General features: G+C 43.5%; 1 protein-coding gene across 5 annotated transcripts in view; it reads right to left on the reverse strand.

Annotated features, from left to right (window-relative positions):
- LOC148013394 (oxysterol-binding protein-related protein 1A-like) overlaps positions 1 to 26,230 on the reverse strand; it is a 96,141-nt gene that overhangs the window by 17,888 nt on the left and 52,023 nt on the right. For 2 of the 5 annotated variants that reach the window (XM_087667493.1, XM_087667496.1), the window contains exons 5-9: positions 19,905 to 20,060; positions 18,457 to 18,624; positions 18,239 to 18,379; positions 17,924 to 18,154; positions 17,706 to 17,819 (exon numbers count right to left, since the gene is read on the reverse strand). In XM_087667493.1, coding sequence (XP_087523619.1) covers positions 17,706 to 17,819; positions 17,924 to 18,154; positions 18,239 to 18,379; positions 18,457 to 18,624; positions 19,905 to 20,060 — 810 coding nt within the window. Of the gene's footprint in view, positions 1 to 1,533; positions 2,435 to 2,466; positions 3,331 to 17,705; positions 17,820 to 17,923; positions 18,155 to 18,238; positions 18,380 to 18,456; positions 18,625 to 19,904; positions 20,061 to 26,230 lie in introns of those variants that run through there. The other 3 variants (XM_087667494.1, XM_087667495.1, XM_087667497.1) reach the window with 3 other exon arrangements.

The following is a 26,230-nucleotide window of genomic DNA, read 5'->3' on the forward strand; positions in this document are numbered from 1 at the left end:
CGATTTGATCATCTAGTCATCGCCAGCCACATCAGACATTGTTTCAGCCTACTGTTTACAACAAACTATGGACAGTTTCCAACCTCTGATTGGCGGTACATTGCTGCGTTTACCAGTTTCCAGCCTCCAGACTGTTGCGTTTTGGTGACCAGCTTGTTGCCATTCACTATTCAGCACACCTACACTCCGACTGGTGGTCACAGACTTGGGATCTGTCTCTGGTGGACGTCGCACTCCGATATTGCTCTGCCCTTGAGCACACTGTACACTCTTACATTCATTTACAACATTCATTCACTTCAGAGTTGTGTTCTCTCTCTCTCCCTTCTTCTGTTTGTGTTTGAGTTTCTGAGCTTTGCGTTTAGGGTTTGAGTTTTGAGTTTTGCATTTAGGGTTTGAGTTTTGCCCTCTATGTTTGTGTCTGTCTCTTTGTGTTTCTGTCGTGGTCGTACACTTTGTGTATCCTCAGTGCAAACCCTATCAGTTTTCTTCACATAGGGAATGGGGGAACTTGCATGGGGAATGTCCAGCTGCCTTTCACCAAAGGAGAATGTGAGACTTCATTGTTGATTGTTGGGAAAGAGGAAAAAATCTCACATGTGTTGGATGTTCGTGCACCGTTGCTATTACTCCCTTCCATAATCATATGTATGGACCAATTGTTGCGCTCAAATAGGTACACACACACACACACCTTGTGCCACTTTCAGCTATCTTGATTTAGGTAGTCAAATGGCCTTGCAACCATTTCCTAGCTTCACCTTGAATACAATATGAAAATATCCTAAACATAAACTGATGAGGAGCTTGCCTGTTCTTTATGAGACAAGTAATTTCTGATTGTTCAATAAACTTATCAGTATCCTCATCAAGGGTTTCATGAAACACAGGGAAATCTTGAGCCATTTTGACAATTTACTACACACAACTTACTGATTACTCCAATTGAAGTGCTGAGCAAGCTCCTTAGTGAGGAAACCGAACCATGATGTGTGTTGGCAGAGCACTTCAATTTTATCCTATATAGCTACTTTCCCTCTTGTACATCCATATCTCCCACAAAAACTGAGACTAAAAACTACAATCCAAAGCATACGATTTTATAAGTAGTAGCCAAGAGTTTTCTTTTGAAAGGTCCATTCTTTTGTATTTCCCAGCATGTACATCACATGTGACTCCTGAGATTGCATTTACAAGGCTTGTTTACAAGTAGGGGACATATACATGTGTGGATCTTTACAAAGCAAACTCCTTAGAGACTATGAAAATGCCATAGACATCTTCGGATAGATCTTGGAAGTACTACGATATCTCAAATATAAGATGGAAACTCTCGAATGACAATCCAATCATTACAGAATTGCCATGAAATGACTTCAATACATGGGCACCCATAAAGTATTATAGAGGAGAGAGTAGGAGACAAAGCCAAGATAAAAAGAGCCATCTTTTCATAACTCTTTGTGAGGAAACTCACAAGAAAATGCTATATTGATATAGCATGCTAAAATGCATCACACATGCATTCCTCCGTAACAAGGTATTATGTCAATAATTCTTCTTGGTAAGGTATTAGGGATCACAAAATGGATACACAATTGCAAGATCTTTATTGTCCCAAAGTGCTCATACAAGGAGTGTGTTTCATATACAAATTCAAAGGCCAACCCCTCAACATGGACGGACCGAACACAAGATTCAAAACAAATGATTGGACATATAGGTTCTTAAAATCTTTTTACAACATTTCTTGAGACAAAAACTCATGAAAAGCCCATAGGATCAGTGTAAAGTAAGGTGCTTTAGTTGACACGTCAAGGAGTCAAAGGACTCAACTTCAATTTCCTTGCAATCTACTCAAGGGAAACGCCCCCAATAACACATTACTTGAGACAAGTGGCCTCCTGTCAACACTCTTTCCAACTAAAAGCAATCCACCTTCTTTGAAAGTGTTAATCAGTGGAGGGATTAGTCCCCCCTTCCTATCTTCTTCTCAGTTTCAAAAGAGAGTTAGCAAAGGATCTTCATGATTGACCAGAAGTAGCAGGAGTAGGAATTTTTTTTTTGTAGACTATTGTCAAATCTTATAACGCATCTTTAAATCAAGGAGAAATCAGGCCAGGAGCTTCCAAAAGCTTGCAAGGTTGATATCTTCAGTTTGAGTTGCCAAAGGCTTCCTTTTGTTGATTTTGACAACAGCTTGAGTCCTTTAAAGTGGATAGTACTCAATTTTTCAACGGCACCACAAGCTCACATGATTTTGAAAGAGTATAAGCAAAGGAAGATGGCTCTCGTAAGGAGGACAGCAGCACCCCATGGTCATGGTCCTCCCCAAAAATCCAAAGCTCAATGCTTATTCATAGTGCTCCCGGAGCTCTTCTTCTTAGTCATCTCAGTCTGCAAATCTATGCTTGAAGCTCCAGCCTGTCCACAACTGCAGTCCACATGACATTGCAAACCTGTTGCTTTGTTATTATGCTATTCAAGGCTCTGTAATCCATACACATGGTGAAGTAACCACCTTTGGTCTGAATTAGAAGTATGGCTGAAGGGAAAGGAGAACAACTGGGTAACTAATTAATCCTTTCTCCAAAAGTTCATTAATCTGTTGCATGATATCAGTCTCATGACTTTCGCTACACATACACTTGCATGCAGAATGGTTTAAGGTGAATTCCTGAGAATCAAATCAATTTTATGAATATCTGGCCTATAGAAAGCAACTGTCCTGGAAGTGCATCTGCAGAAGCAGCTTGAAAGCTATTCAAGAAAGCTTGTCTCTGCGTATCAAGAGGACTTGAACACCTGTTGATTAGTTTCAGATTTTTCTGTTCTTTAATAGAATACCACATCCAAACAAAGATCTTTCTTCATGTCATTTTGAATTCTTAAATGGCTTATAACTGGAATGGAATTCCCATCATGTCCTGCATCAATTGCTGTCTTCCAATCTTTATGAGTAAGAAACAAATTTAATAATTATAACAATCTTTATGAGTAAGAAACAAATTTGATAATTATAACATGACGTAATAAAATTTAAGCCTTCTGAAGCCAAGTCTGCCAGTGATGGAAACAACATACTGACAAACTCCAAGTGATCCAAATACTCTAAATGTATGGTCAAATTTTTCCAATGAGAGACCTATCTGTAAATTCCAGTGGCTCATAGAAAGCATTAGCAACAGTCTCTCGTCTTATAACAGCTCCCATTTTATTAGTGCTGCTGAATCAAAACAGAATCAAAGCTGAATAACATTTTGTCTTTCCCCATCCTTTCAAACCATCTCTGATTTTCCCATTCTATCATCTTGGTCTGAACCTGTACATCTGAAAGTCGAAACAGCACCACTTTATGTTTAATTGTAGTATCATGCTGACATTTAGGATATTCTTGGACCCCAAGTCCACAGGGCAAAAAATAGAACTACATGCAGGCATACTCAATCATACTATGAGAAGAAAAGCTAATACAGTGGAGCCGAAGCTTAGAAGATAACTGCATTGTTCTGTCTGAATCAAGTGGCAACACTTGTGGGGAATCTGCACATTGAAGGGAGCAAAACAAAGTCCTCCGGGCAGTGGACTATTGAAGTAATCATTGGAAGGTGAAGGATAGCTGTCTAGGGAGTGAACCACAATCCTCTGATGCTGTCGGAGATGTGGAAGATGATCGCCAATTGTCGAGGGAGCAAACCACAATCCTTTGATGCTGGGGAGTGACTTGGGCAACAAAATGCAAATCCCAAAGTGTCAGAGCTATCAAACGTAGGGAGAGCCGCCCAAATGTTGACACTAGGTGGATAATGATGATGCTAGATGATGGAGGATGAGTGGGGCTGTACAAACCTAGGTCCGAACAGCTTCTGTGATAGACGAGTGATGCCAAGTGATGGAGGAGAACCTAGGCTGCAAAAACGTAGGTCCCAGTAGCCCCTATGATGGATGAGTGATGAAATCATTGACGATCAATGATGGAGATTGTCGCTAGAGGCTAGGGTGCTGACACCAACTTGGAGACGATGACGCTAGACAAGGAGAAGGCCTCCAGACTGAAAAACGCAGGTGAAGGTGGAGCCTGATGGAGAAGAGTAATGATGCCAAGAAGATGATGGTGATGCTAGATGGAAGATGCTTCAAATGCAAGGCCTGATGCTGGAATAGGGTGCCTGAAGCAAAAGAGAAAGGGTGAAGGCAACCATGAGCCATGAACTGCAATGTCCTCTTGAAGGGGTGTGAGGGTAGTGGAAGGGACTGGTGAGAGAAGGGAAGTGGTGGTGCTGACTGAAGAAGGTGGTGAAGAGCGACTGAAGAGAGTAGGTGAATGAATGAAGTGATTGCCTATTTATAGGCATAAGCTGTCTAGGGTGGTACACACCACTGTGTGGGCTGAAAAAGTGGCCAAAATGTGGACGCCAACCCTTTTTAGGGCTATTAGCGCGAAGCCCTAAATGAAGTGTGCGAATTGAAAAAGTGGTTTCTCAACACCCCCTTTGAGGCCCAAAAAGGGATGAAGAAAGAGGAGCGAAGAGAGATACGATGAAGAAGAAGAGGATCCTGGAGATCCAAGATTTCCACCTTAAAGGTAAACTATAGTGAGGAACAGTAGATGAGATGAACTATAAAACTTGACTCCACCTTGGGAGAGAAGCCACTAGCTCCATAACTCCATGTTGGAAGGAATTCGAAGGCCTCCTCACCAAGTCGCGGTTGAACCTCCAAGGCTTCGATCTAGGCAGTCTCTAAAGATCTTGGGTATTAGGAGGAGAAATGACTACTCGAGGACAACCATCCCAAAAGAGTAAATGGTGGGTGACGAACTTCATGATGTGAGGAGGGGCACCCTCTAAGGGTAGTGGGGGAGGGGCCCCCTCTGAAGCCAAAGAAGTAGGATCCTCCTCGAAGGGCAAAAAAAAAACATCCCCCTTTGAATCCCTCTTAGGGAGAGAGGAAATCGAAAAACTCATGGATCAGGGACTTCAAATCATCTGATAACGAAGGAAGTAATATCATGCATGCCGAATAAGGTACCTAGGGCATCGAACTTCCAACAATGGCCTCTTGAACTTGAGTAGTCGAGGGTGGGGAAAGGTGAGGCTCATGCTGAGCCAAGGGTGGGCAACAACCACTGTCTCTTAGTGGAGCGGACTGTGGAGCTGAAGTAATAGAAGGGGTCGAACAATCACTGTCTCTTGAAGGAGCACATTGCTGAGGGGATAGTGTCCAACAATCACTGTCTCTTGGGGGAGCGGACTGCAGAACCGCGGGTTGTTGAGGTGGCATTCTTGAAACCCTAGAAAAAGTAGAAGCAACCTTTGTAGCACATTGCAGCAATCGTGAAGAGGCCGTGGTACTTGTCGATCCTCCTGTGGCTCAAAAGGGCTTAGTACATATTGGATGTGTCTTATTGCCTTGAGCATAAAAAGTTGAAAGCTGTGTAGAATAAACTCTGTGGCCTAGAAGAAAGAGGTGGCACGAGTACCTGGGGTTAGACACATATACTCCGGTGGGATAGGGAGCAAAGGTCCATGGCGGCAAGCATCGGTGGGGGTTCCGGTGATGCCAGAAGAGTACCCAGTGGTTTGTCCATCTACCTGTGGAGAAGTCATAGCACTGGAGTGTCAGCGGGAGAGGAAGAGAAGGGTATCTCTGTCTCTTGGTGATGCAACTGAAATTAAGGGGAAAATCAGTAGATGATGTCGAATCTCCAACCTATCTTTACCATCTCTTATGGACAGGGTCCCTAGCTCTTTGAGCTTTGGCGCTTTATACCATGTCAAAAATAACATGTATGCTTTGATACCATGTCAAAATAAACGATAGTGCAGAGAGAGAGTAGGGTTTGCGAGGAGTGACACAGTGTATATACGGCAAACACTGAGAAAGACAAGAGAAACTTAGAAACACAAGAACATGTTGATGATGCACTAAATCATGCTATGAGAAGAAAAGTCGATACAACAGATTTAAAGCTTAGAAGATATCTGCATTGTCCTGTCTGAATCAAGTGGCAACACATGTGGGAAATCTGCACAGTGAAGGGAGCAAAACGCAGTCCTCTAGGCAATGGACTATTAAAGTAATCACTGGAAGGTAAAGGATAACTGTCGAGGGAGCGAACCGTAATCCTATGATGTTGTCAAAGATGTGGAAGATGATCGCCAACTATCGAGGGAGTGAACCGCAATCCTCTAATATTCACGAGTGACCTGGGAAATAAAACACGAATCCTAGAGTGTCGGACTGTCAAATGTAGGGAGAGCAGCCCAGATGCTAACGCCAGGTGGATAATAATGATGCTAGATGATGGAGGATGAGTTGGGTTGCAAAAACGTAGGTCCGAGCGACCTCTGTGAGATAGATGAGTGACGCCAGGTGATGGAGGAGAAGCCAAGTTGCAAAAACGCAGGTCCTAGTAGCTCCTATGATGGACGCGTGATAAAATCACTGACGATCGATAATGGAGACTAGTCGCCAGAGGCTAGGATGTTGACGCCAATCTAGAGATGATGATGCTAGGCAAGGAGAAGGCCTCTAGATTGAAAAATGCAAGTGAAGGTGGAGGCTGATGGAGAAGGGTGCTGACGCCAGGTGGAAGATGCTCCAAATGCAAGGCTTGATGCTGGAATAGGGCACCTGAAGCAAAAGAGAAAGGTAAAGGAAGCCATGAGCCATGAACCGCAATGTCCTCTTGAAGGGGTGTGAGGGCAGTGGAAGGGACTGGTGAGAGAAGGGAGGTAGTGGTGGTGACCGAAGAAGGTGGTGAAGAATGACTGAAGAGAGTGGGTGAATGAATGAAGTGATTGTCTATTTATAGGCATAAGCTGTCTAGGGTGGCACACACTATTACTGATGCAAATGGAAGTGCAAGAGAGAGAAATACTAAAAACGTAGGTGAGGAGAGAGAAAACAGTAGCAACGAGCTGAGGAGATGATGGCGATAGTTGGAGGAAAGAGAAAATCTGCAGGGTGGCAGAGCTGTGGTCTGCAAACGCAGCAGTATGTTGACATGGCAGGCTGTTTGACAGCTAGCTAACGGATAGTAGCAGTTGTCTGACTGGAAATAGCAATAAACTGATGACGGAGGGCTGGAAATAGACGCCAGATGAGTGAAGACTGCAATGGACAGCTTGGACTGCGATGTCCTCCACGAACGGGGTGTGGGCAGCAAGCTGAAAACACGTGAAACTTGCAAAAACGAGATTAGGGCTGAATGGAGGATAGCATACCTATTTATAGAAAGTTTAGGCCCTCCCAGCTCGGTTTGTACTTATGGGATTCAAACACTCTCTAGGAATACATTTCTTTTTAAATAAACAAGGTTTCTTTCTTAATTAAGCATGTTTTGGGGCTGTTTAAGTGAAGCTAATGCATTTTTAGCTCAACAAAAAGGGGAATCTTCGTCTGTTGTATTGACTACTGCCATTTCCAAAGTAATGAAAAATCACCTTTTAAAATACTTAATTTTTATGAAGGATAAGGTTATTTTTATCAAGGATAAGGTTGATAATTTTGAAGCTCAACAAGCTATATCTTCACATCCATATGGTAAATGGGCCACCTGTGATGGAGTAGCCAAAACAATGTCCATCCAAATTATAGCCATTTGAGATATCCGCACAAATGTCTTTGTTTTGTCCAACCTAAGCTTCATGCCAAATCCTTGGCAAAAATTTGTGCTCGCATAATGTTTCATGAGCCCTATACTTGGTCTTATATGCCCATTTGACAACACTAACCTTGCTGCTAGGTCACAAAATCAACTCCTAAGAGTGGTTCTGCTCAATGGAATCTAGCTTCTACATAGACTCTTCTTGTGATTTGCAAAGGCTAGAGCTTCATCATCAGAAGTAGGCTCTTTGTCCTCTGTCATGAGGACATGTATTTTTGAACCCTCACTTAACATGTGGATTAATTTTTAATCACATGGTTAAGTAAATGTTGCACATGTGAGGTGTAACTGGGGTTAGAGCGAATTTATGAGCTCGGGACCCGAGGAAATCATGGGATGTCAAAGGCAAAAGTTGCTATAAGTTATGCCGCACAGGTACTTGGTGGTATCTGGTGGCAGTTGTTGGCCTAGGCCATTCATTTGGCCATAAGTGTTAGTTTGGTCACACTAGAGAAGTGGCGTTTAATGGTACCTAACGCCAATCTGATGGTCAAAGATGGTGCAGAGACACTCGAGAATGGAAGTTGCCTAGCCAATTTAATTATTGGCCAGTCAGATTATTTCTCAGGGCATCGAAATAATTATTAGATTAATTTTTAGTATTTAAAGATGAAAAAAATAATATTTAATTATGAATAATACTGGAAAAACCATTTGAGAAGGCTTCCACTTATCAAAAGTGCCTATGCAAGACTGAAAAACGTCTTTAGACGTTGGAGAGAGGCATTTTTAGTGTATTCAACTTGTAAGAGAGAGGGAGGAGATGCTGCTGGTCTGATTTGTAACCATTGGAGGACCTTTTGAGACAACCAGGGGTAGGAGAAGATCAATCAACAGCAGGTGACAACATCTACAAGCTGTTGAGATAGGGCAATAGCAGTAAATGACTGATTTTCTTCAGTTCTTTGCATCTACAAGCTGTTGAGACAGGGCAGTAGTAGTAACTGACAAATTTTCTTCAATTCTTTACGAAGAAAGTATGAATTTTCTCTCCTCAGCATTCTCTCTCATCTCCCAGCCTTTCTACAGCCTTGCTTCAAAGATTGTAGCATTGAGATTACTAGAGGCTGAAAAATTTCAGATTTCTCAGTTGTTAACCCTCATCTGCAACAGAATTAAGAGTTTAGCAGCACCTTGATAAGCGTGTTGAGCTAAAACAAGCATTACTTGCTGATTAGCCTCTTAAACAGCCCCCAAACACACTAAAAAAATGCTCTTTTGAAGTAAAACCCTAAAATGGGGAGCGATTCGCGAGAGTTCAGTGGAAATCCTAATTTTTGGGGTGCTCTTCCACATCTATAAATAGACAGGCTGCCCCCATTCAACCTTATTCCGTTTGTGCAGGTTTCTCACTTCACGTGCAGGTTTCAGCCATCAGCCTCCTCCCACGTGGCTGTCTAGCCCTCAAGACTGCCGCCACACCATGCGTGTTTGCTCCTGCTGTTGGCGCCTTCATCCATGCTGATGTCAGCTGCTGGCGACATCATCATCTGCTACGATATGATCATCTAGTCATCGCCAACCACATCAGATACTGTTTTAGCCTGCTGTTTACAGAAGACTGTGCACAGTTTTCAACCTCTGATCGGTGGTACACTGCTACGTTCACTAGTTTCCAGCTTCCAGACTGCTATGTTTTGGTGACCAGCCTACTACCATTCACTATTCAGCACTCCTACACTCCGGCTGGTGGTCATAGACTTGGGATCCATCTCCGATGGACGTCACACTCCGACGTTGCTCTGCCCTTGAGCACACTCTACACTCTTACATTCACTACAACATTCATTCACTTCAGAGTTGTGTTCTCTCTCTCTCCCTTCTTTTGTTTGTGTTTGAGTTTCTATGTTTGAGTTTTGAGTTTTGTGTTTAGGGTTTGAGTTTTGAGTTTTGCGTTTAGGGTTTGAGTTTTGCCCTCTGTGTCTGTGTGTGTCTCTTTGTGTTTCTGTCGTGGTCGTACACTCTGTGTGTCCTCAGTGCAAACCCTAGCAGTTTTCTTCACATGGTATCAGAGCCGGTGCTCTTGTAAAGAGTATCCTGCGGATATTGTGGAGAGCTAGTCTATGTGTGAGACACACAATACGACTGTAACCGAATCACGATGTCCCAGACACCTTCTTTGCCAGTTTCTATGATGTCTTATCAAGCTTCTCCATCATTGGAGGCCTTGAGACGGCATTATGAACTCGGTGAGGAGGACGACACTCCACCTTCACCAGATTTCACTGACATGATAGAGGACTTTGACGAGTACTATCGCAACAAGTACGGTGATGTTTACACCCCTCCTACCAGTTTTGCTACCACATTCAGACCAGTTGGTGAGGCTGGCCACCTCTCCGATCATGGAGGACATATGGCATTCGGAACGTCTGGCAATCCATCTTCATCATCTCAGCCAGGTCTAATGTCAGGTTTGTAAAATTCTTTTGTGTTGCATGAATCAAAACCCTCGCCTGTTTCTTCTTTTGAGGTATAAAATACGGATGGCTTTGCGTATGTGAACTTCAATAGAGGGGGCTCATGAAGAAGACAAAATTCAGGTACATCTACAGCTTCTATTTCATTTGAGCATATCACACACACTTCTCACTTGCCTCCCATCCCACCCTCTTCTATATCACACCTTGATCACCTCTCATCATCTTTCCAAAACTTTGGATTGCACTCCACATCTACATCACACACCCTAGGGGTTGGATCTTCCATCTCCGCTCCTAGTACCTTTTCATTCTCCACCCCATTCTCTACCTCTTTGCACCATGGTACTTCGTTAGGGGGGAAGCCACCCTTTAACACAGTGCCTCCCACCTTTCAGCAAAGGAGCACACCCATAACTCATGGGCCGACTATGATGGGCATCCCCCTCACTATCCCCAGCTTCACATCTCACATGACTGCTCATACGCAGGGATTTCCATCCTCAACTGATGGTGCATCTTCACACACTCCTTGGGTTACACCTACACAGGGATTCCCATCTTCTGCTCCCCGTGTTCCGATCCCACTTCCTTGGGTTCCTCATGTGGCTACCATGCCCATGCCTAGTCAGCCCATCCCTACCTATGGATCCACCTTGCGCACTATCCATATGCCTAGTGGGCACTCTAGGGCCCATTTCCAAGTGTACTCCACTCCCCCATCCTACCCCCACTATACTTTTTCACACTATCCATCTCTGAGCACTAACACTCCTATTGCAACAACCAAGGATGCCTTCACGGATAAGACACGTTTTAACGTGTCAAATTTCATCACTTGGTCTAATTTCATGCAACAAGTGCTTGAGTCTCAGGGTCTTTGGGACCTCATCATTGGTCTAGAGCCTATGCCGGACACCCTTATTACATCCGTCAATGGAGAGTCCGCAATGCCACAGCCAATGTTGAGCTGATGTAGGGATTGCTTCTTCCTGAGTTTCAGTCTCAATTGCAGCACTTCTCGCTAGCGTCAGAGCGTTGGAGTCACCTTCTCGACTGCTATGCGGCTCGTGATCGTACTCGACGCATCAATCTCAACTTTGATCTTCAAGAGTTCTCTATTAAGGAAGGGGATGATTTGAAATTCAAGCTAGCCGACTATAGACAGTTACTTGGTGAGTTTGCCACTACTGGCTCTCCAAAGTCAGATGACAATTAGGTTACATTCTTCTTGAATAAGTTGCCCGAAAAGTACTTCAATTTCATTCAACACATCGTCTCCCAACCTCAATTGCCCACCTTCTACGAGTTTGAGTGTCAGTTCTTACGTTACACAAGGCTACATGATCAAGTCCACAAGAAATCCTCATCATAGCCTTATTCAAAGCAGAGGGGGTTGGTTGCCTCATCTTCGGGAGAGAAAACCACCGGTGGCAAGAACTCGCAAGATGTGACGGCAACCAAATCAAAGGGTGACTCCTCTTTCTCAGATGGAACCAAAGAATCTAGACCTATCTGATAGCAACTCCCTAAGAAAAACCGGTTCTGCACACACTGCCAGAGAGGAAGCCATGTGGACAAGTAGTGTCGCTCCAAGGCCCAAGGTCTTCCACCTAAAAAGCCTTTGCAGACCGCTGCGACTGTATAGTCCAGTGGGGCTATGCCTTCCGCTCCTGCTTCATTTGCTCCTTTAGCACCCGCTGTTGCTGCTAGACATGTGGCTCGAGTACAGCCTTAGCAGCCCATCTCTTTCACTACCCTTGAGGGACTGGCTAATTGGTCTGCAGGTTCCGATCCATTCTTTCTTTCTTTTTTTAAAATTTTCCTTTATTTATAGGTCTTTAAACAAAAACAAAAACAAAAAAAAAAAACCAAACCAAACCAACCAACAAAAAAAAAACAAAGAAAACCTAAAACACAAACAAAAAACCAAATACCAAAATTAAAAAAAAAAATAAATAAAAACAAACAACCAAACCAAACACAAAAAAAAACAAAAAACAAAAAAACCCCTCACCACTTATTTTTTAAATAAAAAATAACCAAAAAGAAGAGAAGAACCAACCAAGAAAACAAAAAGCAAAACAAAAACACCAAAGAATGCACTTCATGTATCCATCTCACCTTCCTTTCCACCTCGTCAGGCGTTTCCTTGGCAGAGCCCTGCTACTACTGGACGTACGCGATGGTGGCCACCTTCTTAGACAAGCATGTCTTTAGGTCCTTTCGGATGCCCTAGGTCAATCTAGCATTAATTTTTTCGCACTCTTAGAGTCGGGATCCATAGGATTCATTGTCCTTCACTTTTCCATTCTTTTGACTTCTGCTGCATTTACTCACACACATACACATTCATTGCATTTATTTTGAGTTAGATTTTCTTTTTGTTATGTTTTGCTTTGGAGCATCTCATCAGTAACCTCTGTGTTTGTAGATTCTCATCTCTTTTGCAGGGTTTTGTCTTTCAGTCTAGGGCTAACTTGCAGATTGCTTTGGTCATACCTGGGCTAGAGATGTGGGGATGTGCACTATTCCTTTCACGGTTTCATCATCCTAAGAGTGTTTGCTCTTCTTCCAGCATGGCGGTTTCCCCTCCCGAGGTGGATTGGGCAACATCTCTCTCAATGCTATCATGGTGGTGACTTGCATCTTGCTCTTCTAGCGGGGTGCTTCATCCACTTCATCCCCTTCATCTTCTTTCATTCCTTATGGTTCTCAGCACCATATGAAGATCGACATCAGGCTTCTCTTCCTTCTTCGGTATCTACATCTAGGTTGAGGGGGGGTTCCTACCCTTCTTGGTATTCTACAGGCTTCAGCACTTTGTCTTCGACATCGGGTTCTCCCCCCTGTTGTACCTTACCCTTTGCATTGCATGATTTCATCATCTTTATACTAGGGACCTTGGGCAAGTGAACAATTTCCCCATGAGAGACATTGTCCAAGTGGCACCTACTACATGAGCATTCTTGAGCATGTAGCATACGTTGCATCTCATTGTGCAGAGCCCCACTTGAGCGGATCCTAAGCTGTTTCCATCGGCGGTAGATGTCACCACACCACCATCCTCCTTCATCACATGGATACCTCATCACCTATTTTTTGTCGTCATCAACATCTTGAGTGGATGGGTTAGCTTGTTCTGTTTTGGGATGTGTCGGGTGTACCCTCCCTACTCCTGTCTTCTGGGTCACTATTACTCAATTGGCCGCATCCCATAACATTTACCTCACTTATTCAAAAAAAAAAAAAGTTGCATGTGGTTCCATCCGCCTTTCTAGGACTTGGTAGGCCATTGGACAGCCGACATGCACCCTTTGTCTGATGCCATGTCCTCTCTGGGGTGATTACTTGGATTCCCTTGGTATGATAACCATTGCCTCTTTAGTCTTAGTAGGCCACTGGGCAGCTGATGTGCACCCTTTGTTCGATGCCTTGGTGTCTTTGGGGTGGGACGCCTTGGGGTAAATAAACATCACAATGGCTGGCCTAACCTTTCCTCTCAGTTTTGGGTGTGAAAGGGGGTATTGAGCTAAAATATGCATTACTTGGTGATTAGCCTCTTAAACAATCCCAAAATACACTAAAAAAATGTTTTTTTAGAGTAAAACCCTAAAACGGGGAGCGGTTTGAGAGAGTTCAGTGGCAACCCTAATTTTTGGGGTGCCCTTCCACATCTATAAGTAGACAGGCTGCCCCCGTTCAACCTTATTCCGTCTGTGTAAGTTTCTCACTCCACGTGCAAATTTCAGCCACCAGTCTCCTCCCATGTGGCTGTCTAGTCCTTGAGACTGCTGCCACACCATGCGTGTTTGCGACTGCTGCTGGCAACTTTATCCATGCTGACGTCAGCTGCTGGTGACATCATCATCTGCTGTGATCTAATCATCCAGTCATTCCAACCACATCAGACATTGTTTCAACCTGCTATTTACAGGAGACTGTACACAGTTTCCAGCCTTCGATCGGTGGTACACTATTGCGTTCACTAGTTTCCAACCTCCTGACTACTGCGTTTTGGTGACCAGCTTATTGCCATTCACTATATTCAGCACTCCTACACTTCGACTGGTGGTCATAGACTTGGGATCCGTCTTCGGTGGACGTCACACTCCGACATTGCTCTGCCCTTGAGCACACTCTACACTCTTACATTCATTTACAACATTCATTCACTTCAGAGATATGTTCTCTCTCTCCCTTCTTTTGTTTGTTTTCTGTGTTTGAGTTTTGAGTTTTGTGTTTAGGGTTTGAGTTTTGAGTTTTGCGTTTAGGGTTTGAGTTTTGAGTTTTGCGTTTAGGATTTGAGTTTTACCCTCTGTGTCTGTCTCTTTGTGTTTCTGTAGTGGTCGTACACTCTGTGTGTCCTCAGTGCAAACTCTAGTAGTTTTCTTTACAAAGAGTGCCAAAAATTGGAAGCTCCAAGACTTGGATTCAACAGAGCTGAAGCTGTTTTTAGCCTATTCAAGTGGAGGGACTAGCAAATAATTGAATTTGGGGCATTTTCCATCTCTATCAAAGTGGGTGAAGGCCATTTGATTGCCAGAATCAAGGAGCAAATCAGATTGAAGACTTGCTGGTCATTTGGGACAGCAAGGAGAGTTGGAATATTGAAAGGAATTGGGAGAATCCCATTGTACATCAACTTCTTAAATTAAGTTTAAAAAATACCGAAAGGGACACCAACTTTGAGGCCAACAGGGTGTCCAATGCCCAAGATTATATGGTAAAGTGTACTTTTCAGTTATGTGAATTTGTTAATTGCTGTAAATAGTGCTTAATCAGGTTATTTACCACCCTATCCGAGGAGGAAGGCTAGTTATATCCTCCATAATCATGTGCATAAAGACATGGTTCACACTAAGAGAAACATCATGTTGTCCCTTCAAATATTGCAATTCTATGATCTATGAAGAATTATATATGTTGGTCAAAGAATGAGTGCTCAAAATCACCACGAGAGTTAGTTCAGGATTTAAACGTTACTTATGCTTAGAACAATTTACAAGAAAATTATAGCTGTTAAGGAATGTGAAAAAACAATCATCATTTTCACTACTCATGACTTGTTCACTAGTGTGGGGGTCACGAGGACGTAAAATTTTGAGATGCTTTAATCTTGTTGATAACATTTGATTAAGTTACTAATCAAATGTGCACGGTTATTTAGCACATGTGATGCACATAAAAGTTATTTCACGGCAATAGGCCAAGGATCTCGAAGGTGCGGTCGGTGTCAAAGGCAAAAGTTATGATAAGTTATGCCAACTCGGCTTTGTGTGGTTAGTTGGTGTTAGTTTGGACCGTAGGATAGTTGATTGGTCACTAAAAGTGTTAGTGGTACTACTAGGAACTAGGTATTAATTAATTAATTAATGCTACTCTAAGGGTCAGCATAGGTTGGGGATCACTCCAGGTTGCAAATGGCCTAACCAATTTAATTATGGATAGGCACATATAATTTTGGGCAAGGTCAAAAGGGCTGAAATTAATTTTCAAAATTATTTAATTCTGAAAAAAAAATTAATGGCTGGATAATGCTGAAAATTGGGTTTCGAAGACTGTCACTTGGCAAAAATACCCATACAAATTGAGAAAACGTTTTTGGGCCTGGTTTCAACCATTCAGATAAGTTTTCAATCAAAGAAGGAAATAGAGAAGATTGATGGTCCATCTTCTGAGCATGGAATAACAAATTACTATAGGCGACAGCCATCTAGAGCCATCTACAAGTAGGCTACAGTAGGAGAAGGCCCATTAGGAGTTGGTGACAGCATTTGCAAGTGACAACCATTCTGGGCAGCCTTGGCAGTAGACAATTGTATTCTAGGCAATTTCGACAGGCAATTCTCTCACCTTCTCCAACCCATTCTTAGAAGATCTTAGCTATTTGGAGTAAATCTCGGCCAGCTTTGATGGTGGACAATAGAGGGAATTCTGCTGGAAACCCTAAATTTCTGCAAAAATTAGGATTTAGCAGCCACCTTAGGACCTGTGCCATCAGTAGAAGGCATCATAGATTGAAATCAGCACCTGCAATTTATGGTATTGTCAGGGATTTCAGATACTAGCCCATCCATTGTAAATTTGGGGCAGCATTTGGCCATTTTGGGTTCAATTAGAGCAAGTCCTAGGTGAAATTTAAGGGACAATTTGCCCGATTTGAGTGTTGATTGCATCTATGGCAAAGGGCTTTTGAATCAGCCCGGGAGATTGTGGAATCTCTGCTTGTACCCAATCCATTAGTCAATAAAGTTAAAGAAATACTAAAAAGGGTGCCAGTTTTGGGGCCAATAGGGTGTCTACTATCCAAGATTATTAAGGTAAAGTGTGCATTTCAGTTTATGCTTATTCATTGGTTGCTGTAATTAAGTGCTTGGTTTCAGTAGTAGTGTCCATACTAGATATTGAAGCTGCACAATTTAGAGATCCTCAAAATATTGCAGCAGCCAGCTTTTTGATACCACTACTGTTATATTGTCACTTTTTGAAAATATGGCAAAAATCTAAAACCACAAGAAACTAGTGAAACTTCTACTACGCTTTTATGCCAGTATATGATATGGAAAAGATTGCATTTGACCATCTAAAGTATGATATACGGCTTGAAACCCCAATGTACACTGGCCACAATTAAAGCAGCCAGAGCCATGCTCTACTACCTTCCAAAGCCCTGCTGATAGCAATAAAAATGTAATGTAGTTCTCCCCAACTACTAGAAAGCTAAGTGTAGCCAAGAAAATGAATCGGCTAAGAGTATCAAACCACGATTCTAGCATATAGAACTAAGGGACCCAATTGACAAAATTGGAATACCTGCTCAAGAAACAGAGAGCTACCTGATAATCAGCCTTTCAAAGAATGTGCATGTTATAATGAGAATGCACATGCCTAAACATGTGAAAGTGTTCAAGTTCAAGTTTTCTTCCCACTCTTTTGCAAACGAGGAGGTGGTTTAAGTACTCTCCTATCACCTAAGGCTCAGTTAGTGTTGTCACGATAGCATTACAAGAGGAACACCAGCTAGTAGTAAACGGATCAAATTCACATGCAAGGGAGATCTCAGAGACTGGGCAAGAGGAACACCAGCTAGTAGTAAACGGATCAAATTCACATGCAAGGGAGATCTCAGAGACTGGGCTGCAGAATTCTTTTCTGTGTTTTTGAAGTGGGCCTAGAGGAGCTAGAGAACACAGTATGGAAGGATGAGAAAGAGGAGGGGGAAAGGGAGAAGGATGACGAATGAGTGTCTCAGAAGAAAAGATGGTAGAGGAGGGAAACATCAAGATGGTTGTAAGCAGGTTAGAGGAGGAGAGGGGAGAGCAGGAGGTATATACCTAGGAGGCCTGCAGTGTTGGGGGTAAGGACAGGGGAGAGTAGCTGTCAGGTAAGGGAAGGGAGGCAGGGGCCAGGAAGAAGACAGTATGGTGCAGGTGGCAGTAGGACTGCAGGAAGCTGCCATGCATGGCAGAGAGGAGAAAAGTGATGAGTATGAAAACAAATTCAGCTTCCTCAAACATTTGATTTATGGAAACATTCATTATATAAGCATCATGCACAGAATTCTCCACCTTTTGACAAGTTTCTAGTTGAATACAACCAATTAAGCTTACCCGTCTCTGCTTCTGTTCAAGCCTTAACTTCTCTAAGTTTGCTAGTTCATATTCCCCATTTTCTAGATGTCTTTGGTCTGGCCTTAATCGTGAATCAGTTGGAGGCAGTTTTTCCTGCCAAAGAATTACGCAATACATGGACACTTCTTAAACTGAACTGAGACTTACACTTCTGAAAAATCTATAACAACCTACATGAACAGATTTTTTACAGTTACCTTGAGGCCTATGGTAATTTCGTTTAGAGTTATTGCAAATGAAGTCAAGTTGCAGCGCGTTGGAAATTCTGGTGGACCATTGCATCTCCAAAGCAAGGCTGCTTCTGATACAGAGTCAAAATCTTTTGATTTTAATGCAAGATCTCCCTGAACGTAGTATATAGCCTCGTCCCATTTTCCAAATAAAGTGGCTAGTTTATTGCCAAGTTTATCATAGACATAACCTTGTACCTGGTCAATAGTGTATAAGCACATTCTCACATTCAATCAATTGAGAATCTTCATGATGAGGCTATGGTCTACCAAAGCATATACCTGATGTGGATTTCGCTCAATAACAGACTGTTCTTTGAACTTTATTTTGCATAGAAGTTCTCCACTGCCATGGATACGCATGGTTCCATAATGATCTACATAAAGTTTCCCTATGATAAGATTGTATATAGATGTTGTCACCTGCACACTAACTGGTTGAACATCATGCATCATGATATCAAATTAAGGTTCACAACATGGACATATTCAATAATTACCTTGCTCCATTGAAACTTCCGACCATCTGCAAATTGCAATGTGAGTGTTCCGACAGGATCTAATTGAATAGATCTGCCCCAAAATTTGCTTTTCAGATTACTATCACCCCAGAAAACCCATCCTTTGCCTTCACAGTGGCATGCCATAACCATGGGGTGATGACTAACCTGCATGGCAGAATGATGCTATTACTATCTTTCCAAAGCTTGAAAACAACAAGTAATCTACAAATACGCCTATCCACTACTGCAATGTAGATGACTTGATCAAGAACAGCACTTGAACACTCTGATGATCCTTACATTTCTGTAATTTTCTTTTAATGAACTCAGTGCATTTTGCGATACACACTATTTGGCAATTAATCTCCTTACAGTCTGGGTATCATAATGGCCCTATTGATATGCTGTGAGTTTTAAGCACAAAAACAACTGGCTCACTACATACAAACTGCTAATAAGGCATGGTTATTAAAAGCAGTCATAGGGCTATTATTAATGCATAATATTCAATGGTGCTGATGAACCGAACTGAGATGGTGTGAATGATTCTAGCCGCCTCTTTAAGGGATCATTTGATAGAAATGCTTGGTTTGTGCCAATAAATGGCACCTTGTGAGGCATGGTTATTAACAGCAGTCATAGGGCTATTATTAATGCATAATATTCAATGGTGCTGATGAACCGAACTGAGATGGTGTGAATGATTCTAGCCACCTCTTTAAGGGATCATTTGATAGAAATGCTTGGTTTGTGCCAATAAATGGCACCTTGTGAGATTGCTCCTTCCCTTCTCAACCTCCTTAACTAGCCTACTTTTAGCATCTTCTGGTTTTGTGCTTGTAGCTAGCCATATAATATTGTTTTTCCATAGTTGATCCTGAATTTTACATAGTCAATACTTATATGAAATATATAGCACACTGGTATTGGTGATATGGTTTAAGCCACACATGCATGAATAAGAGATACACAGTTAACAGGCTCTATTGATGATTGGCCTATCCTTATGGGAGTTTACAAAACGTACTACACAAACAATGAACAGTCCATAATCTGCACCGAAAGAAGAGCTCATTAAGAAGCTAAGTTCACCACTTTTAAGAACAGACATTTGACAACTGATAAAAGTCAATTGTGAGGCAAGAAATGAGTGGTGAACAGTGAGGCAAGAAGTGAAAAGAAGAAACAAAAGCGTAAAAGGACAAGTGGGGAAGATGTACTAATCCATAACACAGCCTTTATAGGCATGTGGAAGTGTGTGCCAATTCTAAAATGTTAAATACCCCATTGGTCAAATCTGAAATTAATAATATTTGCTCAACATCTTAGCTACTTTTACTACAGATTCTTATAGAATGTTTGAAGTATGCTGACAGTTCATCCTTTTTCAATAAAAACCTGCCTTCTAGATGTTCTTCATATCAACAACCTTTTCACAGGCCTACCTTTTCAGAAATGAAACGAAGACCTTTATCTGGAAAATCTGCTTCATAAGTTTCTCCCAAAAGAGGGTTGAAAGGTTTACATGTGCGACCTTTGGTAGAACAATAACCAGACACAGCAAATGCAGCAACATTCAATATCTGCATCAGATGATCTCCCTGAAGATGACACATGTTACTATGTTAGAATGTAATGAGCCGAATTCATAAAGATTCGTGCAATATACCAATCTCCCTGTTATAGACTAACTGCAGCATCACAGATATTATACAAGAGAAGATCTCCTTTTGGCACAAACTAGAGGATTCAATGAAATCAATTGTGTACTATTTGAAGAAACCTGAGTTTTTTCCAAGTTGCAATAAATCACACAGGAATTGGGGTAGAGCAGAGACACATTCTTCAGGTTGAGCATTGGTGAGATGGTAGGTGTTTACATTGAGACAAACTGGGTTAGCCATCATATTTTATGGAGACAGCATTGGAAGGCAACAGAGTATTTGATGTAGTCGATTTAGGATAACTCTCTCAGGACTCCACTGATTTCTGAAATAAAATGGATTATCATCAGGCAGACTGACTACCACTCCATCTACAAGGCAATGAATTCCTTCCCCTTGTCCAATTGTCAAAGAAGGCTACTGTGGTGAAAATGTCCAAAGGACTTCTCAGCTTGCTCAGACCTACCAACCTAAACTCTAACAATCCCCTTACCCAAGGAGTAACTAATGCTTGATATCAAGCCTCCTGCAATAGCTATTTAGTATCTCTGAGAAGCGTAAGGGGTGGTCTGTCTCAAACCACCCTACATGCCAAAAAGGAACCTCTTAAGGATGAGACCATGTCTCAAAAGAGGAGCCGCACCTTGAGGGAGAACCTCACCCACCCACAGGAATACATCAGCAACATGTAGGTAGGAAGTGCTCTAGAGTCTCCAACTGTGAAATGGGGACTAGATGCATCCTGGCAGGCAGTCCTTTCTCAGCCTACTGTTGATCAGGGCTTGAGTCCTAAAGTGATTCCACTGACATGTGAGAGATAGTTGAAGATTCACACACTGTAGGTATGGATTCCTTGAAAGGTGGGACCTGCAGAGTAACCCAGGCTGTAGGAGGTTATGTGCCGCAGATTATTTGTTGAAAACAAATACCTTGCATGAAGAACAAAGCACTTGAAGATAGAAAAAAAAGCAAGAAGAAGATGCAGAAGGCAAGAATGCAATCTTCCTCCGAGCATGCGTGGTCCATGCTTCCTCATACTTGTAATTATGTATTAATTGGATCTCAAAATAGATGGACCAATAATAGAGTTTGCTTTTTCCTATTTGTGCCATCATTTTAACATTAGGCAAGAATTAACCATAGTCTAGGGTTCAAGAATAATCCAAAGCACGATGTTATCAATGTAATGGTCATAACTTTTTGGGAAAATACAAGCTCCTAATATATTTGTTATGAACAATCTTTGGAAAATACATAATATTCACAACATAAATAACATCCACTCCAAGGAATAATAATACTCAGATCTCACAGTGTGTTTTCTTCAGTAAATTGTCTGAACTCAAACAACTAGAACATTAAATCAATCATTCAATCTATACATATATCACTAAACACAGTAGATGAGTTTGACTAGTAGCAAGTCCAAAGCTAACCACTACTGTCTAATGCTAAGGTATCCAAACCATTGTTATCTAGGGTATAGTTGCTTGGAGTTTCCAAAACAAAGAAACAGAAATGGTTGGGAAAGAATTGAAACAAAGTTTCGGTCCCAATAAGAAACAATATACGTGAATTAGCAAATATAAAAGCATGTATAAATATCTGAAGTATAAAAATCATAGAAACTTGAAAGGCAACACGTAATTTAACAATACTTCATTGCCCATATAGGTAAAACTTAATTATTCATCATTTAAAACTTATTCATTCATCATTCATGTAGTGACTTGGGACTCATGACTTGAACCTTTATAGCTTCAACTCAAAATGGACATGAACACTTGGCTGATCCATGACGATGGAAGCTAAACTAAAAGATCTGTGCAAGGGTGAAGATCCATGAAGTCAAATAGTTGTTTGTTACAAATTGTCCACATTGCAGCATGCTGCTTGAAAGAAACTGCTTAAGAAATCTAAGAGAAAGCTAGATAACTGAGGTAGCGATGGGAGACAAGAGTAAGAAAAGAAACACATAGACTGAAAAAGAAAAATACAATTTTTTATTCACAGCCAGGATTTTAACCCTTGAAGCTGCAAATTTGCATTTCCCGCTTCTTAAAACAATAAAAGACAAAAATGTTTTTCCTTGGGCCAAGAAATAAACTTCTATTAGTCTTCATTAAAGTGGATATGCTAACCGCTATTACACCTAGGGAACCACTTAGTACTCCTAGGGAACCAGTTAAGTAATCAGGGTTTCAATGAAGAGCACAAGTTAAAGATCCCTCCCCAAAAAAAGAATTGCTCTCATAATGGATTTTCATACCAGTATCTTTCGGGTGAATTGTGATCTGAGTACATCTATGTATAATAACTTGAAGTGTGTGACATTTTCATAGTGCTGTTAAGCTTAGGCGATGTGTTATTTACCTTGGTCGAGAAAATAATTGCCCATAATTGTTTTTCATACCAGTATCTCAAGGGTGAATTGTTATCCGAGTATAACTATGTATAATAACTTGAAGTGTGTAACATTTTCATCGTGTTCTTAAGCTTAGGTGATGTGTTGTTTACCTTGGTCAAGAACAGTATTGTGGTCTGTTACAGCCTTGACTAACTCTGGCAACTAACTGTGCATTGTCTCTATAAACCTAAACCTAACATATGGAGGGTGAATATATTATATTTTTTGCAAATAAAATGTGGCTGATTATATTACTCAAAAGAAACTGATTACAACGGAGTGCTCATGCTCAACAGACTAGCTGGAGCTGATGCAGAAACACAAATACATCATGTATACAAGCCTCTCAAGGCAATCTGGGGGGATGGGGGCAAGAAGCCATGGAGGGGGGGTGTATCGCCATCTGGGGCTGCCTGCCTGCATCACGAAAAACAGGTCCTGGCCACCCCAGGTATGCATGAAATGACAACGGAGCTCCTGACGAGCCCTGGACTTGCCCTGCACCTGATCCCAATAGCCGCAGAGGGAGTGAATGATAGAGGTCTAGAGCTCTGCTAAGGTCGCCTGTACGGAAAGTCTCTCTCCGCCGAAAGTCTCCTGACACCGCACCTTCCAGATATGCCATCCAGTAAGACTCTCTATGATCTCCCATACCTCAGAGCAGTTTGCTGTGGGCTCCAGTACTTGGCGGATGGGTAGAGCCTCCAAACCGACCACTACGCACGACCCTGCCTCGATGATGAATATTGTGTCCTGCATCCCGGCCTCATACAGAAGGTGACGGCCCTGGCTAACTGCCTGCCAGCAGAAAGTTCCCCATGAGATACATCCAAGGCTGGGTGCTGTACGGCGAAGGATGCGGCATGCTCCTCTCCACACGAGATGCGCCTCCTCACATGACCAAAGGTAGTGCTTTGGGGTTTCCAAAGGCTGCTGTGGGCAACACTTACAACCTGCCTCCTCCTGCATCTGGACAAGCCAACTTCCCACCGCCAAGCGCCCATGCGCCACCAGCCATAAGAAATACGATACCCTCCTCGGCCTCCAGCTATCCCATAAGCGGCGCCAGAAGGTCCGTCGGAATGGCTCCATGATGCTGTGCTCCGCCCAGTGCCTACTACGTGACGATGCCCAATCCATATCCTGGCAGTGTACTCTAGGAACCTCGATGGCTTCTTGGAAACTGCAGTGGTTGGCCATAGCCACTCTCCTCAAAGGCACCAATCCCTCAGCTCCTTCCAGAAAACATAGGGGTCAGTCACCATGTCTTCCCCTGAAGACCCACCACCCAGATCCTCCTCCACGAAAGGGCAGCTATCCCCTCATCCTGTTGCCCTCTTTCAAGGGCCAGACGCCCCTCCTTCTGAAAGGTGAAGAAAGTCCCTTGCAGGGCACCACCCACTCTATCTGCTACCTGTAGAGGGATGCCTGCTAGTGAAAACCTGGCGGCCCATACCTCCCCGAGCTCTATCGGCACTCGTATCGGGGGAGCAAGCCACTCCGAAGGTATTGCTGCATCTATCTCCCTTCACCTAAACTCCACTCCTCTCTGGTAGCCTGATACTTGCTGCAGCACCTCCTCATCCGCCATCCTGTACACCTTCCGCCATGTCCTGATGGTACGAGTCGGGCTAGCCTCCGAACCAGCCCACTGGATGTGGGGGCGCTCGCCAATCTGTGCCTCATCCCGATCTTTGACCTGGGAGCAGAGTAAGCTGCGTAGGAAAGGTGATCTGGGGGGGATGATTTGGGCTAACGTGAAGATCCATCTCACGGATGGTCTCCACTCACCGCCAAGTCTCGGTCTACAATCCTGAAGACCCTCCTGCAATAGGACCTTCTAGGTTTGCCCTCCCAGTGTGAGGCCACAGACAACTATCTTGCCCAAGAGGGCCATACTCTGAAACTCTGGGTCTATGATCCCAAGCCCTCCCTCTGACCGATGCCGTATGATGGTTGCCCACACCATCTTGGCCCGGGAATACCTGGAGACGTCTGACCCGGACCAAAGGAAGTTCCGCACTAGGCGGCGAAGCTGCAGTACGCAGGATGAGAAGCACTAACATGAGGCGATGTACCAGGCCATCGCTAGGAGGACTTGATTAACCACTAGGGCTCGGCCGGCTAGTGAGAGGCGAGCCATGCTCCAGTAGGTCAGCTTCCTCCGAATAGAATCGAGGACTGGAAGAAACTGCTGGGCGGGAGTGATGTCGAGTCCCACCTGGAACCCTAGGTACCGGACGGTCTGCTCTCTGCTCACCCATCTAAATCCTAGGTGGACGCCCCACTCCGTGCTAGAGTCCGGGTTTGTGAGGAAACCAACCGACTTTTGCCAGTTGATTTTCGCTCCTGCTGCAGAACAGAACACCTCAAGAGCCAGCCTCACTCTCTCCAGCATCAATTGATCGTCCTCTATGTAGAGTGTTGTATCATCTGCATACTCTGAGTCTAGCAACTCAGTCTCCTCTCTCATGGGAAGTCAGAGGCCGCGTAATCCGCTCATATGGGACCTGAGGAAGTGGGACATCGCCTTTGCAAAGAGTAGGAATAGGTAGTATGGAGCCAGGGGGCAGCCCTGCCGGACCGATGTCTCCAGCCGAAACTCTTCCCCTCGCCTACCACCTATGAGAACCATGCTGGTGGCCGATCTGTAAAGTGCGGCGACCCCGCGAATCCACGCCTGGGGGAAACCCAACCTCACCATGGTGCCCTCTAGGAAATCCCAATCCACCCTGTCATAAGCTTTCTCGAAATCCAAGAGTAGTACGGCCAGTCTCTACCCACTGTGCTGAGCCCACTCTGTCGCCTCAAAGAAGGTGAATACATTGTCTAGGATACTCCTATCCTGGACAAAGTCGGCCTGTGTGTCATGGATGATGTCTAGCAGCACAGGGGGTGTAGTCGCCTACCAACCATCTTTGCCACTGCCTCCCCCTTTGGGGAGAAGACTGATAAAGCCTGCCAAAAGGCTCCCTGGCATCTGTCTCCTGAAGTGAAAATCTCCTGGAAGGCTATCAGTAGGAGGTCCTTCACCACTTCCCAGTAGGTAGTAAAGAATGCCTTAGAGAGACCATCCTCTCCCGGGCATTTCTGGCCGTCCTGTGTATGGAAAGCCTCCTCTAGTTCCTTCTCTATGAAGGGGGCTAGGAGGGAGCGTCCCATCTCCTCTGTGACAAGGGACGGGATGTGACCCCAAACCTGCTGCCTACATCGTTGTCCTCTAGCTGAGGCTGTCTCTTGTTGGAAAAGGCGTCTGTAGTAATCAGTGGCAATCTCCATCACCTCGTCTGGGCTAGAACAAGTCCTCCGATACTGATCTCCAAGGCTACGTATCTGCTATCTTGAGGTGCGAGGCTGGTGCACCTGGAAAAACTCCCTGCACATCGTGTCTCCCTTCCGTGCTCAAAAAGATGCTAAGATACGGAAAGAGAACTCAGAGTGCTTGTCCTCTAGGCTAGCAATGACTGCTTGCGCTTGCACCTGTGCGTGGAGGGTGGGATTCCCTGGTGTCTCCTGTAGTAATCTCTGCATGGCTGCAAGGTCCCGTCGGAGCGCTCTCTCCTCCTCCCAGCTCTACTGCCTGGCCTGTATGGCTGCCTCTTGGCAAATTCTACTCGACTCAGCTAGGACCTCTACAACTTCCTTTGCAATTCGGTCCTTCCTACCCCACTCCCTAGTCTAGACCTGCTCTATCTGTCTC

This window comes from Lygodium microphyllum, chromosome 26 (genome assembly GCF_053477565.2).
Source record: "Lygodium microphyllum isolate KBCC chromosome 26, Lygodium_microphyllum_v1.1.10, whole genome shotgun sequence".
Classification (NCBI taxonomy): Eukaryota; Viridiplantae; Streptophyta; class Polypodiopsida; order Schizaeales; family Lygodiaceae; genus Lygodium; species Lygodium microphyllum.